The 20,637-nt window shown below is 32.6% G+C and overlaps 1 protein-coding gene across 1 annotated transcript; it reads left to right on the top strand.

Moving 5' to 3' along the window:
- Positions 1-499: 499 nt before the first annotated feature.
- LOC139485488 (uncharacterized) lies at positions 500-18,562 on the top strand. The gene is made up of 9 exons (XM_071270001.1): positions 500-580; positions 2,544-2,618; positions 3,854-4,018; positions 4,842-4,920; positions 11,680-11,846; positions 12,681-12,866; positions 13,502-13,623; positions 15,015-15,156; positions 16,635-18,562. Exons 1-9 carry the CDS (start codon positions 532-534, stop codon positions 16,952-16,954), a joined length of 1,305 nt encoding a protein of 434 aa, XP_071126102.1. The 5' UTR covers positions 500-531; the 3' UTR covers positions 16,955-18,562.
- Positions 18,563-20,637: the final 2,075 nt, after the last annotated feature.

Below are 20,637 nucleotides of genomic sequence, written 5' to 3'. Positions count from 1 at the left end.
AGATTATAGTTGTGTTTTCTCATTCATAAGTTTAATATTGGTCTAACAAAGCGGTTCTGCAAATGACATAAAACCTGTTCAAAGATTAAAAAACTATAACCTTTAATTTTCATTTCTATTTCGGTAGAAGAATCACCAGCAGGTACAAAAGATATAGGTTAATACCTAAACACCGGGCACCAGTTCCGACTTATTACACCCTAAAATACCACGCGAACAGATTATACGTTTCAAACACCTACAGGAAAAAGATTATGTATGCATTTAGATATACAATATTTCGTTTTACGATTTGACATTAAAATACTTTCATCGGGTCAAAACTTAGCAGTGACGATTATTATCTTTAGTATGTATCATCGGTACAGGTTCTTCGCTGGAAACAATTAAAACTGATTTGTATGTATTGTTACCATAGAGGATGCCATGGATTAATGTCCTAAGCTCACAAATATTCTCCTCCCTGCATCGTAGAACATTACAGGTGCTCGGTTACAATGCATTTTCTTGTCAATCACATCAGATGTAAGGATGTTCAGTCTTATTTTGGTATCTTTGCTCCTCTTTGGAATTGCACAAGGTAAGAACTGGGAAACAATAGTTTGCTAGCTTTGCTACTCTTTGGAATTGCACAAGGTGAGAAATGTGAAACAATCGATAGCTAGCTTTGCTTCTTTTTTGGGGGGAAATTCCACAAGATAAGAAATTGGAATCAATTTTTAACCTTTTTTACCCCAATTCATCAAAACTTGCTCTTTTTTTTATTGATATTTAACATAACTTAAACCGAGTTAAAAATGAATTAAAATAATAAGGATGATGACTTTTCAGGTTATACATCTGTACTTTCAAAACAATGATCGGATTTATATAAGCATTCCAAATTTTGGACTCATAGGTATTGCGTATATGAGCATTCTACATAACTTTTATGGAACGAAGTGTCATATATTTTATGCAACTGTCTTATAAGTGAGATGTTTAATTAGCAATAAAACCAGGTTTAATCCACTATTTTCTACATAAAAGATGTCTGTACCAAGTCAGGAATATGACAGTTGTTATCCATTCATTTAATGTGGTTGAGCTTTTGATGTTGCCATTTGAATAGGGACTTTCCATTTTGAATTTTCCACGGAGTTCAGTATTTTTGTGATTTAACTTTTTATATATATAATCATTCTGGAATAATTGACCAAGTAGACCAGGTTAAAATGGGAGTCCAGAGGAACTTAAAGTTTAATGACCTAAATATGTTAATTTCTTTGCCATTTGGTCTTTGATGGAGATTTGTCTTATTGGCAATTATTCCACATCTTCTCATTTTCATATGGTCTTCAGTAGATAATAAATGGAGTCGGTTCTAAGTTTTTCTTTGTTTTCTGACGTAATGGTTACTTAGGTTTATTGTTCTCACAACTTTTTTTTACATTATCGTGAGTTATAGGGTATGTAAGAGATAATTAAAAAACAAGTTTTATAATCCGAAAAAAAAAGAGATAAATGTCAAAGGTCAATAAGACAGCAATTACCAAAAAAATGATCAGAGGACAACTTCACTCTGCTATGTAGTGCAACCAATAAGTCAAAGTTCTCTGTTGGCTATGTCCATTTTAACGTTATTAAACATTAACAGTATGTATTTGGCTTAGGACTAAGAGATGTGGTATTATTGTCAATACAAGGCTGTATATCTCCAACAAGTCAGTCTTCGTAATTGGATAAATTTGATACCGTATACCGAGTAAAGATAAATACGCATTGTATTCTTTAAATCTGTCATTTTTACGTAAGGCAATGAAAGTTGTTCTTGTTTTACCTCAACTCCCTTCATGTCTCTGCTCCTTTTTTCACTATTCCTACTTTCATTTAATACCTCATATCTTGAGTTGAGTCATATAAGTGACTTTGATATATCATCTTCCTGACTGTTTGGACGTTTAGCAACCAACACTCAATCATGGCTGTTGAAGTGAAGACGTTTCAACTTTGTCCCAAGTTACCACAATGTGTATACTTATTCATATGTAATATTTCTATATAGCTTTGTGGAATACTACCTATCTTACTGCTTTATAAATGTATCATATACAAGTGTTGTATGTTCTCCAACGTCCTTTCTATTCAGGTCTGAAGTTGCTCTGGGAGATTCATTGTAGCTTTTTGAAAGTTTTTTGACTCCTTGTCTAAATAAATAGTAGTAAGTCATACATTGATTTAACTGAAATAAATCTGGGTCACAGACCAAACCCGAGAGAAACACATCAACTATAAGAGTACAACGGGACAACAGAAGGACTGACCTGCTACAAAACCCAACGCCAACACAAACGGAAAAAGACTCTGTTATAATAAAAAAGAAAAAGAACAACTGCTATATTCTTGACTTGGTACAGGACATTTTAATAAAAAAAAAATGGTGGTTTGAACCTGGTTAACAAAGATGGATGATGCACTTTTGACAAAAATAAGATTTAAACAATTTATTAGTAACATTATTTTTTCGGAGAATTACATAATTCATATATTGTTTATATTTTCAGCAAGTGATTGTGGTGGTAAGAACACAGGCCATGGTCCTTTTAAAGGCAAACAATTTCTGGATGGCAAATTAAAAGGCAAGTTTAACCTTTAAGTTATTTTAGAATTAAATCAAATAACTATACATCAAGATGAAATTGGAATATGTTCAAGGGAGACAATACACGCCTTGATTCGATAGACTTTTTGGTATTGAACATAGTACAAAGGAATATCACTCTTGCATACAAATGACACATTTAACGAATTAATTAACACAACATTCGTTTCTACCTTCAATGAAGATTCTAAATTTTCATTTTAACCAAAATGTGTTAATCTATAAGATACTTGCAGATATAATGAATGCTAACCCATAGTAAAGTATATTTGTTTGAAATCTTGTTAAACCTACTAGGGGAAATGCATAAACTTCTTGACTTTCCATATACATTGTACCTGTACATGCCTCTTAAAGTATTTATAAGACACAATACAGATCGTAAACTATGCTTGCATTCAATTACCTAAGTAAAGATTTAATTAAAGCCTCAACATTTTTACATTGTGTTTTTTTTTTAATTATTTATCAATGTCGGTTTTCTAATATGTCAAGATTTGACTAAATACCGATATCCCAATATAGTCATGCTTTAAAATATTTAATAGTACCTGTTCTAGTGACATTCGTCTTGCAACTTGCGTTCGAATATTAGACACGTTTATTTTGACGACAAAATAGAAAAGAAAAGATTCGGGGTATCTATCCATGTCACACAATCAGTAAATGCACAGCAAAAACACAAAAATTGATGTTCTTCATCTCAAAGTCATAATGAGGTCTTCAACACGGAGCAAATAAAATCAAACTCTCACCTCACTGCAAGTTTAAGACGGACCCTATAGAATCGGTTTTATCGCAATACTAGGGAAATTACCGATCAAGCATTAAACATTTGAAATGAAACTAAACAAGCTGTAATTTGTTGAGCTATATAGGAGAGGACATATTTAGCTCAGTCGTTTAGAGTGCTGGCTTCGAATATAGAGGTTCCGGGCGTTACATTGTGTTTTTTATGATAAGAATCATGCTCTCTGTCTGTGTATGAAGACACCTAATGACTCAAGCGATCATGCCAAAATACATATATATAATTTTATATGATATTAAAATACCGATTAACACATAACAGATACCAGTTTTAAAATTGTGTACGCCAGACGCACGTTTCCTCTCCAAATGACTCATAAAAAAGTTTAAAAGGCCAAATAAATAACGAAGTTCAAGAATAGATGTATACAAAAATTGTTTATATATCTGAACATTTTTTAGGTTTTGGAATTATTGCTACATCGAGACCTTTTAGATTCGGTTGTTGTGGTACCATTAAAAAATGGCGAGCTGTAACGAAAGGCCCCGGAGAAGTAATATTCCAAGTATGGAGACATTCCGACAAGAAAAACCATTACATTCTGATTGGACAGAACCTTGTCAAGTGTAAGCAACTTTGAATAAGAATTAGGAGATGTGGCATGATTGCCAATGAGGCAACTATCTACCTAAGTTCAAATTTAGTGGAGATTTCAATTTCACAATTCACTTTATTTTTGATAGAATAATCGTACTACAAAGGTAAAGATTGCAAGAATGCAGTTCTAAATTAATTGTATTTCAAAGTTAGCGTGATTTTCGTTTTAATATACTTTTTATACACTTTGGATATGCTTGTAGATCATAGCATTGTTGTTTATATCATTTGTCAGTATAAAAATGACAACGTCTCGAAAAAACATACAGTGATAGCATTATAAGAGAAGAAATTAAAAAAAAAAAATGAAATGTTCTTTAATGTAGTTTTCTGAATATTGAAACTTTTTTTTTGAGTTGTGTGTAATTCTATCCTCTTGTTTGTCGTGTTGGTCTATATCACATTATACTGTTACTATTGAGAAAAAAAAACACCAGAATAAGTATATCTTGTTTTGATAAGCAGCATTTCTATTTAAAAAAGAGAGTGCGAAAGATACCAGAGGGACAGTCAAACTCATAGATCGAAACTAAACTGACAACGCCATGGCTAAAAAAGAAAAAGACAAACAGAAAAACAATAGTACACAAGACACAACATAGAAAACTAAAGACTAAGCAACACGAACTCCATCTCAAAACTGGGGGTGTTCTCAGGTGCTCTGAAAGGGTAAGCAGATCCTGCTCCATGCACATGTGGCACCCGTCGTGTTTCTCATGTAGAAGTTATTTCACAGTTGTTCTATCCTATATTTATCGTGTCATATATTATGTTGTTTATTATTTCTTACAGTCGATAAGGCTGGGGATACAACAGTGGACATACCACAAAGCGAAAGAATTTCCGTTGACAAGGGTGACTACATAGGATGGTACGTAGGCATGAATTTTTTTAAGTTTTGGTAACGGTTGCAATGTACTCATATACATTTTACTGTTTAACAACAAATCTACGATAGTAGTAAAATTGAGAAAGGGAATGGGGAATGTGTCAAAGTGACAACAACCCGACCATAGAGCAGACAACAGCCGAAGGCCACCAATGGGTCTTCAATGTAGCGAGAAACTCCCGCACCCGTAGACGTCCTTCAGCTGGCCCCTTAAAAAATATGTATACTAGTACATGGACGTCATACTAAACTCCGAATTATACACAAGACACTAAAATTAACAAGAGGCTGTCATAACGACAGCAAACCGGATTTATTAACATTTATTTGTGTCCTGGCTATATCCCAAGAACCATAACTGATGAATGCTGAAAGTGAAAATCGTCACTATCAAATTTGACCTCCATTTTGTAGTCAGTATCAACATATTAAAATTTGAAAAGCTTAGATTGAATGGTTCATTAGTAAATGCAACAACGTGAATGGAAACGCCATTTTACGATCTTTCAAGAACCATAACTCCTGAACGGTAAAAGTCAAAATCGTCATTATTGAACTTGACCTCCATTTTGTCATCAGTAACAATATATTAAAATTTGGGAAGTTTTGGTAGAACAGTTCATGCGTAAATGCACGGACACTACTGAAAACTCCATTTTTCAAACTTTCAAGAACCATAACTCCTGAACGGTAAAAGCCATTATTGAACTTGACCTTCATTTAGTTGTCAGTAACAACATATTAAAATTTTAAAAGCTTTGGTTGAACGGTTCATGAGTTAATGCACGGACAACATTTGATTGCCGCCCGCCCGCCCGCCCGCCCGCCCGCCAGCCTGCCCGGCGCCCGGCCGCCCGCTGTACATCACCAAATCAATAACCGACATTTTTGTCACAAAAATCCGGTTAAAAATCATACAAGACTAACAAAGGCCAGAGGCTCCTGACTTGGGACAGGCGCAAAATTACGGCGGGGTTAAACATGTTTATGGATCTCAACCCTCCCCCTATACCTCTATCAAATGTAGAAAGGTAAACGCATAACTTTTTGTAGATTAATGAAACTCAATCGGTAAGTTTAGTACCAATATTAGACATTAGACAATAAAAAAAAAAAGACAGTGTGTGAAGCACGATTCTTGAATAAGCCTTATTGCGAACTCAGAGTATGTATAAATACATAGTAGGGAATCAGGAGAAATTTAAAAAAATACTTTACTTGTAAAGAATAGCCTGTTTAGAAATCTTCACCTGGAGGAGTTGAGCCCTTTTTTATAACAAAAAAACGAGCTTAATCAACTGAGATCTTACCAAAATGTGTTTGAGTAATAATGACAATTGACGAAGCCCACTGACTCTACTTGTCGGCGATGGTTTATATACTTGTCTACCATCGTGGCAGTAAATAAATCGATCTTTTAGACTCACAAAAAAGAAAAAGAAAAACGTAAAATATACGATTACCGTGCATAAACCCGTGTTTCTGAAATAATATTCGGATATCTCGAGACCACACACATGTTTCTGAATAACCTTCATTCGTGAGATGTGTTTGCGATTTGGGTTTTGCCATTTGATAAAGGCCTTTCCGTTTTGCATTCCCTTGCAGTTCAGTTTTTTGTTATTTTACTTTTTTCTTCATAAGATATGCTCGAGACAACGAACTAATTCGAATACGTTAGAGAACAGAAGTTTGGAAAGCCACAAATATAAAACGCCGCGAGCTTAAAAACAAAAACTCCCTAAATAAAACAGCCAAAAACCGTATGCGGTTAACTTTGCCTGATGGAGTTTAAGTCTTAGCGTAATGCAATTACATGATTTTATTTACTGGACATTTACAGACACAATGAATTACTTGAACCGAAGCACTGGTTATTAAACGGGATGCGTCTGGTGAACTTTAAAAGATCACGTGTGTTGATGTGGTTCATACGTGTTTCTCGTTTCTTGTTTTTTACATAGATTGGACAGCTGGTTTTCCCGTTTGAATGGTTTTTACACTAGTAATTTTGGGGTCCTTTATAGCTTGCTGTTCGGTGTGAGCCAAGGCTCCGTGTTGAAGACCGTACTTTGACCGTTAAGGGTTTACTTTTATTAATTGTGACTTGGATGGAGAGTTGTCACATTGGCACTCATACCACACCTTCTTATACCACATAAAAACTCGATAAAGAATAATCAAAATGTATATCCAATGGCTAATTTCACCTAAGGGACCGTTCAATATTTATCAGATGGATGGGCCGGTGCAAAATGGGGCGGGGCAAGCACTTTTTTTGTGGAAATATTTGGATGGGCAAGAACTTTTTTAAAAATATTTAGTGGATGGGCCAGAACATATTTTATAGGAAAAATTTTGCTATCAATTTTATTGGTTTGTAGGATATTTCTTTTGCGGGCACTCAAAACATGTCTCAACAAACTGGTAGCCTGGCTCATTTCTGTCAATTTTAAGGATTTAATTAAGGAATAAAAAGCTAGAATTTTCTGTTCAGACTATCTTTTAAATTATTTTGACCTTATAGAATACCAAATTGTTTAATAGGTGTATTGCGGTAAAATTTATGGATTTAAGTAATAGGTAAGAAAAAAAAGCTCAAATTTTTAGATAAGGCTAAATTCAGATAGTGAACTTCAAATTTTTTTCTAACTTTTTCAAATCAACTTGGATTTTCCTAAAACTCTACAGTTATCTCATTTATATATTGATCTTATAGAAAGCCAGGTTGCTTGGTAGTTAGGTGTATTGCTGTTAAATTTATAGATTTAATTAATAGGTAAGAAAAAAAAAAGCTCAAATTTTAAGTTTAGGCTGAATCTAGATAGTCATCTTTGATTTTTTTTATAACTTTTTTAAATCAACATGGACTTTTATAAAACTCTACAGCTATTTCATTTATATATTGATCTTACAGAATGCCAGGTTGATTGGTAGTTTGGTGTATTGCTGTCATTCTTATGGATTTAATAAAAAGGTTATAAAAAAAACTCAAATTTTCAGTTTATGCTAAATCCAGCTAGTCATCTTTAAAAATTTTTATAACTTTTTCAAATCAACATGGATTTTCATAAAACTTTACAGCTATTTCATTTATATATTGATCTTATAGAAAGCCAGGTTGGTTGGTAGTTTGGTGTATTGCTGTCATTCTTATGGATTTAAAAAAAGGTTAAAAAAAAAAGCTCAAATTTTCAGTTTAGGCTAAATCGAGATAGTCATCTTTAAAATGTTTTATAACTTTTTCAAATCAACATGGATTTTCATAAAACTTTACAGCTATTTCATTTATATATTGATCTTATAGAATGCCTAAATGTTTGGTAGTTTGGTGTGTTGCTGTCATTCTTATGGATTTAATAAAAAGGTTTAAGAAAAAGCTTAAATTTTCAGTTTTTGGTTATTTCAAGATAGTCATCTTTAATTTTTTTCATAACTTTTTCAAATCAACTTGCATTTTCATAAAACTCTTATGCTATATCATTTTTATATTGATCTTACTGAATGCCAGGCTGTTTAGTACTTTGGTTTTTTGCTGTCATTTTATGGATTTAGTTAATAGGTTGAAAAAAAGCTACAATTTTAAGTTTAGACTAAGTTCAGATGGTCACCTTTCATTTTTTTTTTATAACTTTTTCAAATCAACTTAGATTTTCATATAACTGTACAGCTATCTCATTTATATATTGATCTTAAAGAATGCCAGGTTGTTTTATAGTTTTGTGTTAAGCTGTCAAATTTAGGGAATTAATTAATAGGCGAAAAAGGCTACATCATTAAAGTCAAAAACATGTCTGCCTATATTTGCTAAAAAAGACCATATTAAATTTCTTTTTTGAAAAGTAGAATAGATAAAGGGACATTGATATTTGAACTATAAACATGTTCTGTTATTAGGACAATAATTAGTAATTCAGTATATGATAATATGTTTACTAGTCCAAGAGTTATTGTCCCTTAATTTAAAGTATTTCCTTTATTTTAAATCAATATTGTATTTGAGGCTGTACATATAAAATCAAATCTGTACATGTATATTCATACTGGTTTTGCAAATCAATAAAATGTATGGTTCTGATACACACATAGATATATACATATAGAATTAACTAGCACATTTTAAATTTTGTATTAACACATTAAAAGTCTATTCTTTGATTTCAAGACATAAAAATTTAAAAACTTAAAGATAGAAAAAGAACCTAAATCATTTTTGATTGTCTTTATAGAGTTTTAGAGGGGCAAGGACTTTTTTATAGATTTTTTTAGATGGGCAAGGACTTTTTTTCAGAATTTAAAAGGATGGGCAATAACTTTTTTAATGAAACAATATTAAGAATGCACCGGCCCATCCATCTGATAAATATTGAACAGTCCCTAAGAGAATTAGTTTTCTGCAAACAATGCTTGATCAACAATATGTACGAGATCAGAGGTGTAAAAAAGATAATTCAAAATCATCTTATTATTTAAGAAGAAGTTTGATACATATTCCTGTGCTCACAATTGCGCGCTCTTTCTTTTTACAAAAAACATAACATTTTTTGTAGAAAGAAAGATAACTCTATTTCTATTTTTCAGCAAAGTTGTATTACAAAAGACTCACTAGTGACGCTCAAATTAGAAACGCTTAAAAGACCAAATAAAGTACGAAGTTGAAAAACATTAAGGACCTAATATTCCGAAATGTTTTTCAAAATACAACTTCGGCAATCTCTTCCTTAGGTAGAACATCTTATAGTCATAAGAAACGAGTGACCGGTGAAAAATAATGTTCTTCCAATTCTTGAACAAATGCATACAAACATCATAATCTTAGTCTTCTGTGAACGAATTTATCATTTTTTTCGTGTAAATTTCGTACAATCGTTAATTTTTTTTCTCAATCGGTCAGTGTTGTTGTGAAAATATGACAGGTAATTAAAGTTCGTGTTTTGAAGCCGAAGTTTAACGATTGTCACCTGTTTGTCAACAATCGACAAAAAATCAACAAAAAAGCCTGGAAATTGAGCACGTGTTTAACATGTAAATTCGAATAATAGTTTATTTAAAGGACATCCATGCGTATTGTGATCAGCGGATTTTTACGAGATGGGTCACACTGAGGTCACTTTGCATACGGAAAATATGTCGGGGGGGGGGGGGGGGGATTGCAATTAAAATAAAGTAAACTTCTTCTAAATATGAATAAATTAAAGAATTTACTTTAAAAAAAAGTATATGTACATAAGTTTATATAATTAAAACTATCCATTGAGTTATAAAAAAACGTATGCATTATTTTTTTTATTTGAGGTTTCTTATGACTTTAAGTATTTTGATTTTTCTCTGAAAGCATATGAAGCATATACATGTAATTCCGATTCTACTTATTGATGTTACACGACTTGGTAATTTATTCATTTGTGTTAACTTTCCTAAGTATAGAGTTAGTTTAAACATATTTATTTATAGTGGATTTGGAAACAAGTTATTGCAACTTATATTAATCCATTTCCACTTTGCGGGTGCGAGTGCTGCCTTGTAGCGGCATTAGCCTGCTCTTTTTCGAAATCTACAAGGGTGTCTTTAAAGTGCAAGAGATATGGCTCTCTCTTAACACGGGTCAGCCATTTATTGTCCCCTTCCGACGGACTGTCATCGTTTCCTCAAGACCATACTCGCAAATGGTGTCAAGGGAGAGCCGAAAATCCAGTCCCTGAAATTTTCATCCCGGAACGGGAATCGAACCAGGAACCTTTGTGTTAGTAGTCCGATGCACTAACCACTACACCACGGCTCTTAAAGTATAGAATTAATCTGATCTACTTCATAAATATTGTATATCAAATGTTTTCTTTCACCAAAATGCCATCCAATGAATCAGCACAGAGAAAGAAAAAATCAAAATCAATACGAAAAAAAGAAATAAACATTCCGATCAAGGAATTACGAGAGTATAAAAAAAGAATGACGGAAAGTTTAGAAATTTGTCAAAATATAGTACTTACACACGTGCTATCTTAAGATTTATAATAAAAGCATAGATCGCCGTGCCTGTTTTCAAAGCAAAAGACTGTTTAAAAGTCTATTGTTTTGTAAGGATAACACACGGGTCGATCACATACAATATTTTCAGAAAATGAAAATAAATAATGGAACTTCGTTCCTACTTTTCTTGTAGCACAATGGATAAATTTACGGTAAATCCTTTTTTTCTTTCTTTTTTTTATAAATGTAAATTGATAGTATCAAGAAACAACTGCATGCGTTTCTGAGTTTCTGCGTTTCTGCTTCGAAATTTGTTAATTTCAGTAAAATTCTGAACTGATTCTGTGATGATGAAATATTCCCACACGACCTTATTATAGTTGCAGATTTCAAATTAATATTTCAATTGTCACGAGATGTGAAAAAAAGGAAATGCTCTATGAACAACTCAATCGTAGAACCATGATGAATAAACATACTAGTAACAGGTTTTATTTCTCCAATGTCTTTTTTAAACACACCTTTGCCTAAAATAAAATTTATAAAAACTGAACTCCGAGGAAAACTCAAAAAGGAAAGTCCCTCATCAAATGGCAAAATCAAAATTTCAACCACATCAAACGAAATATATATAACAACTGTCATATTCCTGACTTGGTACAGACATTTTGTTATGTAGAAAATGGTGGATCGAACCTTGTTTAATAGCTAACTAAACCTCTCACTTGTATGACAATCGCATCAAATTCCATTATATCATCTCATTTTTAGGTATACAGTAACAGAAGCTTTCATTGTGCACGAAGAAAATGTAGGCAGCAAAGATCATCATATAATAGAAAATATGCCGGTTCCAGTTGAAGGACAAGATATTGACTGGTCTAAAAATAAAGTCAAAGAAAAAAGAATATACGCAGTTGAAGCAATGGGTGAAAACAGTATGTAAATGCTACTATTTCTCCTAATTTAAATAAAAACTAAATGGCTTCTCTAATTTAAGAGGGTCTGGGTGGGGTCTAAATTTCTGTATTCTTTAATTTTCTAAGCCTTTTTTGTATTTATTTGCCCCATCATTATTTATTCTTTCTTTATATTTTAGCAAACAATTTTTCTCTATTCCTTATTTTTTAGGCAAATTTTCTCTATATCTTATTTTATTTTTTTACATTTTTTTTGCTTATTCTCTTTTCTGAAAACCCCGTTAATACCCTCATTTGTTGATATTTTACTCTTTTTTTTGTATCGACATTTCTGTTTGAGGTACACCCGCTCTTATGTTATTACTTAGATATTTTTTTTCAATTTCACGATGGATTAAAAACATGTTCGATATGTGGATTTTCACCTCGAGTCAACAAGTTCGGAAAAGCGAAAACTGTAAAAGTTGGAGAACGCTGCTTTCAACTAGTAATAACTGATCATATATCGAAAATTATCAAATAACTGAATTATAAACTTTATGTTTCGTTTTTAAAAGCGTCAACTTATTGTAAAAAATGTTGTAATTCAACGGTTCGTCAAATATTTTATTTACTATTTTTCTCTCGTCTTTACATTTTTTTCTCTTTGGTTTGCACCTATTATCGATAATTCTCTATCATGCGAACTCCATCCACACGTCATACAATCATAGCTTTCAAAATCAATGATTGAAGCGTTCCTGATAAAATTCAAAACCATAAAACTCTTCGGAAGTACCAAATTTTTGAAATACTAAGTAATATTTTCCTTTTCTAATAGAACTCAATGCATTTATTTTATATTTGATAAAGGTGTGGCACCAAGTTTTAAGAATTTACCATTCACCAAAGTCATTACAAAAGCTGAAGTTGACAGTATGACTGACCCAATGAATGTTTACGACGTACAAGGCACGGATCCTGACAAACAGGACATTCCTACATTATTGGTTCATCTAGAAGCAGTGAATGCATACTTTCAAATAAGAAAAAATACAAGTAAGTAAAAGAAAAAGGCATAATTTCCGTGCATCTTTTTATTTTAAAATAAAGATGCAGTATGATTGCTTATCAGACAACTCTCTGCAAAAGGCCAAATGCAACTGAAAAAGTAACAATTATAGGTCATCGTACGACAAAGCCCATACCGCATAGTCAGCTATTAAAGGTCCGAAATGTCAAATGTAAAACAATTCAAATGAGAAAACAAACGGCATAACTTTTTTCCAAATAATGAATGAAAAAACAGCAACAAAGGACAACCAAGGGATTACAGGAAGATTCAAGCGTTTATTGTATGTTTCTGGCAACATAATGTGTTCCTTATATAAACCACCACATTCAGATAACAAAACTGTCATCTGTAATTGCATGCCATGGATGCCAATTAGATATCCTACCATATTTTTTCATTTTTCATAAAAGGGGTGTTTGGTATATGTCAATTGGACAGCAATTCAACCCATTGAAATTCTGAAAAGTTATTCACATTTTTAACAAGATTTACCTAGGAAATGGTCGAATTTACAGTTATCAAGTATGTCGCTACGTCGTAGAAACGATATGTTGTTGTTTTTTCTCACACTTTGGCCCTAACTGCTGTCGCACCTTGAAATACTTTTTACATTACACAGGTATGGTTTTAATGGTGAAGCACGCTCCTGTGGGAAGTCATGTACTGAAGATAGAAGTAAAGGATACATGTGGTAAAAACAAGATTGACGAACTGACTGTAGAAATCAAAGATGATTCTCCTGTAAGTCATGTGTCTCGTCTTCAGAGAATAATGCAATTGAGGGGAAACACATTTTTAGATGTGGGATAAGGGGGTCATAAAGTGGGTTAAAATGGAAAAAGAGGGTAAAACAATAACAAATTAAGCATTTTGGAAATGAAACGCCAGTGTCATTCCCCTATCAAACAAATGACTGATTTCTGTTTCATACGACTTGTAATAAAATTTAATAAAGCTCAATAGTTATGATTGACAATCTGTATCAAGGAGGGGGAGGACATGGGGGTACCCTTCTCCCTTCTCCCATCCCTCTTCTCCTTTCTCCTACCCCCGTTCTCCTTTCTCCCATTAGAATAAAACATCTCCTTTTGAGATATTTTTTCTTGAAATATTAGAAAAAAATTTAAAAGGAGAGATACTTTATTTTTTCTCCTTTCTCTAACTTTTTCTCCTTTCTCCCAGCCTTCCTCTCCTTACTCCTATCCCCTTTCTCCTTTCTCCCACCCTCTTTCTCCTTTCTCCTACCCCCTTTCTCCCTGTCTCCCTTACCCCTGTCCTCCCCCTCATCAAGTGGTTACCTACATATCGAATGGATGTTTAACGTACAGAGTGAATGCATTCTACAATCGATACACAGTGTTGTCAGCCTAAGTGCTACCCTACTTACTCAATATAAATAGAGTAAATGTAACACATTGGACCGTGCTAAGGCTCGGAGAACTCAGTCAGTATTATTCTTTTGAAATATTGTATTAGAGGTGTAAAATGATTACAAATTTGAAACCTGTTCATCAAAGATCGAATCACGAGTTTACACATAGACCATAGAATATCTATAACTATTATATAGTATAAAACATATTTCATGTACGTTTTAGTTTTTTTAAATATAAAAGCAATATTTTTCGTTATTTTTTACGGCTAGTATTCCGTTATACACATATCTAATTTTCCTAAAAGTAGAGTTTTTTCTACTGAATTAAAAATTGCATCTTGAGAATTTTCTTTAAATTCTCTGAGCATTATAACTGGTCCTAAAAGATTCAGTACTTTTTTAAAAGAGAATAAGTTTGAATAGCTACAATCGTTTATGGCGGATTTTATACATGTATCAAAGGTAAGTAGCGATATTCTCCTATCCATTTTCACTAAGCGAGACCAAAGTTTAACCAACTACCACTAGCCAGGAACAGCCGGTGGCATCCATACCACTTCAATTTCATTTTATATTCTATACTTTCTTGTTATGTTTGGTACCCAATAGAGAATTTGACAAAAGTATTTTAAAAAATATTGCTGAAATATTTGATAATATTTTTTAAAATGGTAAACGATATTGAGGGAATTTTTGCAATAATCCTATATAATTCAAACTCGTAAGTTTATATGAGTTCCCTACTTTCTACCTGTAGACAGACGCACCTTCAGTAGTAACTAAAGCACCAACAGTGCCTACAACAACTCCCGATGATTATTATAATTATGATGATGATGATGGTGATGACAATAGCGCTGTCAGTGGTACTGCTGCACCTGCGTCAGGCACTCTACAAGGTATGTTATTATTAGTGGTAGACCTTTTTTTATTGGCGGCAACATTTGTATTGTCAAAGTGAGGCTTACATATTCAATAGTTGACCGTCCTTGGTATCGCTTGTTGTCTATTGGCAACAAAGCTTTAACATTTTCATTCTGCTTTGGTTAGGAACATTCACGAAAAAGTCTCACACATATCAAAGAGACAACAACCCGATTAAAGAGCAGAAAACATTCAAGGCTGTCTCAATTTGGTTACGACTTAATACATGAGACGGTACCCAGATAACTAGACGCATTTTCATATCTCGTATTCAAAGCACGCAATATGTATTGTTAATAAAGAAATATCTAAAAGTTACATGCGGGAAATAATAGACAACAGTCTATGATCGTAAAGGAATAAGCTGTATATAAAAAAGGAGATTTTTTTTATCTTATTGTGGTGTAGACGAGAGAGTCTTTTATGATTTCTTTTTATGTGATGATTTATTCATTTGCTAAAAGTTCTTGTTTACACATCAAATACCGAAATGTACATATGAACAGCGACAATTAAGGCAAGTTCAAAGTTCATTTTCATAGATTTTTATTTTTTATTGAGAATGGAGAATTGGAATAAGTCAAAGAGACAACAACCAGACCAAAGAGTGAACAACAGCCGAAGGTCAACAATGGGTGTGCAATGCAGCAAGAAGGTGGTCTTCAGATGACCCCTAAATTAAATTGCGTTCTAGTTCAGTGAAAATGGAATTCACATTAAACTCAAAAACATATATAAATGAACTAAAATTTAAAAAAAAACCGGACAAGACTAACAAAGGCCAGATGCTCCTGACGCAATTACGAACCAGGGTTAAACATGTTTTGTGATATATCACCCCCCCCCCCCCCCCCCTTTATACCTCTAGCCAATGTAGATTAAAGAAACATTAAGAAATATTAAAATAAAACAATAAGGATATGTGGTATGATTGTCATGAGACGACTATTCAAGGAACGTGAATTTGCGGCCTGTAACAATGAGCAGAGCCCGTACAGTAACGTCCCCGATATGACAAAATGTGAATCATTTCAAACGAGTAAACATTTGTATGTTATGACTAATATACCATTAAAGACAATGAAGATGTGTCTATTTTATGTACTCAGCAACAATACCTCCAACCACGCCTGATGGAAAGGGGGGGGGGGGGGTCCTGATCCCGAAATCAATGGCTTAAAAACATGAAATCCTGAGGTCCCGAATTTAAAGAAATTTAAATCCCGACATCCCGAAATTCGTAAAAAGAATTCCCGGATCTCGAAAGGATCAATCCCGAATTCCCGAGCTTAAAAACACCCGATCCCGACGTCCCGAAAAACGGGTCCTGCCCCCTCTCAATTATGACGATGATGATGGTAATGACAAAAGAATTTGTATGTTATAATTATACCATTAAGGACAATAAAGAAGTATCTATGAATTTATGTACTTATGGTTTTTTTTTTTACAGATTTCGAATGGGATTGGCTTGTTGCTGTTTTAATTGTAGCAGGATTGATTATTTTACTTGCAGCCCTTATTTTCATCTTCCATAAGAACGGATGGCTACATAAACATCATAGAACTATGCCAATGAGGAAAAACCCAAAGGATGTCGAAAGTTCGGATGGTCTTAAAACTGAGACAAAAATAGATGACATAAATAAAACTGAAAACAAACCGGATGTAACAAGTAACAATGGCACAACACCGAATGATGTTGCGAAACAGGACGGCACAAAATCAAAACCAGATACAACAAAATCGAAATATTCCAAATCTAAATATTAAGAAAAATATATACATACATATTTCTATTGGATTGTTTTTAATACTAAAATATTCATTTGGTGAAACTCATGAATGATAAATCGTAATTTGATTTTCACTATTAAGAAGGAAAATAGCATCACCTTTTCTTAATTTATTTGTTCTTTGTTTGGATGACATCGTTTGAATTTATATTATTTTTTGGCTTTTCAAATTGTATTTGAGATTGAATTTTATTTACAGAAGTGTAAACATTAGTTATTGATTATAAAGAAGTATAGCAATTGAGTAAAATAATGCTTCTTTCTCATGTAACGACAGAATGTTCAACGAGTATCAAGGTGCATGGCCATGTTACGATGTAGTAGAGTAACGAATAATGAGATGCTTAAGTTGATTCTCAACAAAAAATGATACAAGAATGAAACTTAACAGAAATCGATCATTACTTCAAAATTTTCAAAATCACTAAAAACTGAACAATTCGATTATTATTTCAATCTGGGAACAGGATATCAATATATATGTTCCTGTTTCAATATAACTTTTGAGTTGTACCAGAAGCATCGGACCAATTTCGAAACTCACAAAAACGGGTATCAAATGGAGAACTTTGTGAAAATATAGGAGAGCTCGTGACTTTGCAACAGAAATTGGCCTCCGATGTAAACAAATTGTCGGTTCAGCTTTTAAATTAGTATTGCACAGCCTACCAAGCCCAAATTGTGTTACGGCGTACAGACTGCTTATTGAACAGATGCCAAAACAATTTTTGTTACGGTTTAATTTCTCTCGTATCGAACCGATACAATTTTTACATCCATAGTCTATTAGGAATAAAATGACGTTCAAAGAGGAAACTATGCAAGTGAAGAACAAATTAATAATCATCGAGGATATACGACATTAGTCACTGAAAACCAATTTAGTTATTAACAATGTATTTCTATTCGTAAGTTGTTTATCATTCATGTATATCTTTTGTCTTTCAAGCAAAACATAACTTTATTATTTTTCATATTATTTATTGAGTGTTTTCTTTTCATGATTTGAAGTAATTCGAGTCAGTTTTCCATCGTGTTATTATGATATTATTCTCAAAAATCATTAGTTAGGGGGCTGTGTTTGTTAAAATGGTGCTTAAACTGTTACTCTTGTTTATAAATTAAAACTATTTTTTTTATTTACAAAAGGACTACATACGAGTAAATATACAATTAAAAGGTTGGGCAAGATTGTAAGGATATAGTGCCCTGTTAAGGGTCGTAACTCTTAAAAATCACCTGTGCGCTTGTAGTGCATAGAATTCATGTGTGTAGTAAAGGTTCAAAGTAACAAAGATTAATTAAATTCTGTGTCACAGGAGTTCTTAAAATGCGATCATGAAAATACTAATTTCAAACGCATCATTGATTGTAAGAGTTATCTCCCATAACCGAGGTCTACTCTTTAGTTGACATATTGTGCCTGTGATATACGTGTGAAGTTATATACTTACAGTTTGTTTTCAGATAAGATGTTGTATGTACAGTATTTCCAACATACAATGTATGTTTAGTTTGTGTATATCTGTGATATTGAATGTGATGCTTTCTATTTGTCTTCATATAAAATATTTAAAACGTCAAAGAGTGTTAAATTGTTTTAGCTTTCTGTCTTTGATTTGAATTAGCACTTGTTCCAGTTAAAGTCCTCATTGATAGAAATATTTAAGTTTCATAGGAAGTCCAAAAGCTATGCAATGAAAATAAAACCTCAGTTTATTATATATATAAACAATCACAAACATTAATTTGAGGTGATACAAAACAACAATAAAAACGACACATGCCGCTGGGAATCACAACAGTGGATACATCAAATAAATCCTTAGTTGGTTTTCAGAAAAGATACCGTAAGTGCATATTTTGGCTAAATGTGGAGCTGACATGCTCAGACGTCCTACATTATTGGAGGTTGGCGCGCTTCCAGTTATCCTTCAATGAATTGGTGTTTGTGCATTTCATTGCTTTTAATTGACGTGAGATTTATTTTCAAAATGATACATAACGATGAAAAGTGAATAAAAAGTGTCGATGATATAACAAAAAGTCGAGATACAGCTATCAATAGTTTGTTAACATCAATTTATATCGTTTACTGTTTAAAAACCAATAGGTATATACGTTACATTGGGTCAGTAGATTCAGACTTTGTAAGATTAATATCAATAAAAAAAAACTCCTCATCCTAATAAAAAAATTACTTTTACACAATAGTTTATTTTAACTCCAATCGAGGTCATGGAGACAATTCCATTTATGACAAACAAAACAAATTTCATATGGTATAAGTGAAAAATATGCCGTGAATAAAATGATGACTACATTTTAGTTCTTAAAGTTTATATAAGTAATTTAAAAGCTATGAATAACATTGGATAATGAAGACAAAACTGTGAAGCTTTCCCGACTCTGCTAGGGGAAATATTAATAACAATATATACGACATTATATCTGTTGTGATGAATGTGGAGAGCAATGAAATGAACAATAACAGCGCATACATTAATTTAAGCTTGACAAATAAACAAATTTCTTTTGAGAGTTATTGACAAATTTAAAGATTTAAGAATTATATTGGAATATCTTTCTGGAGGGTTGACTCTTTATTTGAATAATATGAAAATAAAAAACACATAATTTGATATATATAAACTTGTAAATTTATCAAAATGTTTGAACAAGTTTCAGAAAAAGCGGATAACACAAAGACAAACCTTGCTATACATGGTGGGAAAATATTAGTATTACACAGACGTGTCAACATTTACCGTACTATAAATATGTGATGAGAGCTCTCGAATTTATACCCCCTCCCTATATTTGTAGATCCATGGGTAACCCCTCAAATTAAACATTTGTGTATGTAACAAAATACAGATTTAACGGTTCACAATTGCATCTGGTAAGATTCTGCAAATATAAGTCTGTGATCGAATAGATTGAAGATTTTTTTGTAGATCTAGTTGAGTCCGTGTTTTCCAATAATATTTGTAATGTTCGGATAGCCACAAAACCAGGTTCAACCCACCATTGTTCTTAAAATGTCCTGTACCAAGTCAGGAATATGGCAGTTGTTTTCTAATAGTTCGTTTCTATGTATGTTGCTTTGTTGTTTGTTCTTTTTTTAGTGGCACTTCATCAGTGTTTCTGTTGTTTCGTTGTTTTCCTCTTATAGTTTATGTTTTATGCCTCAGGTTTTTGTTTGTAACCCGGATTTGTTTTCTCTCAATCGATTTATGACTTTTGAAAAGCGGTAAACCATTGTTGTCTTTATATATTGATGGAAATTATCCAGATGAAAAGTAAAGTAGAAGGTACAATGTCATATAGTATACTAGTACGGAATATTTCTAAAATATTTAATTAAAATCAAGTCAATGTAAAGACGGACGAACATACATACATTACTATATATCTGTAATGATAAATGACTTAATATAAAACTAAATGCATAAGTATGAAATGCTTCCTCGAGATGTGTAAACAAATGGAACCATATAATTAAAGGGTGCAAAAACATAAGTCGAGAACATACAACACTATGGCTATTAAACACCACACAGAAAACTTAAGTGATGGCCATCATTTTTTTTTAATTTTATACTGTTGGAACTGTTAACCAAAAAAATACCTCATCATTCTACACTGTTCGAAACTCAT

The sequence above is a fragment of the Mytilus edulis genome, chromosome 8, assembly GCF_963676685.1.
Source record: "Mytilus edulis chromosome 8, xbMytEdul2.2, whole genome shotgun sequence".
Lineage (NCBI taxonomy): Eukaryota > Metazoa > Mollusca > Bivalvia > Mytilida > Mytilidae > Mytilus > Mytilus edulis.
This window is presented reverse-complemented; position numbering and strand designations above follow the sequence as displayed.

Bases quoted from the DNA above. Each gene is read 5' to 3' on its own strand.
- LOC139485488 (XM_071270001.1), top strand. From the start codon at position 532: ATGTTCAGTCTTATTTTGGTATCTTTGCTCCTCTTTGGAATTGCACAA. The intron at 11,847-12,680 runs GTATGTAAATGC...TATTTGATAAAG, and splicing joins TGAAGCAATGGGTGAAAACA to GTGTGGCACCAAGTTTTAAG. The intron at 13,624-15,014 runs GTAAGTCATGTG...TTCTACCTGTAG, and splicing joins AAATCAAAGATGATTCTCCT to ACAGACGCACCTTCAGTAGT.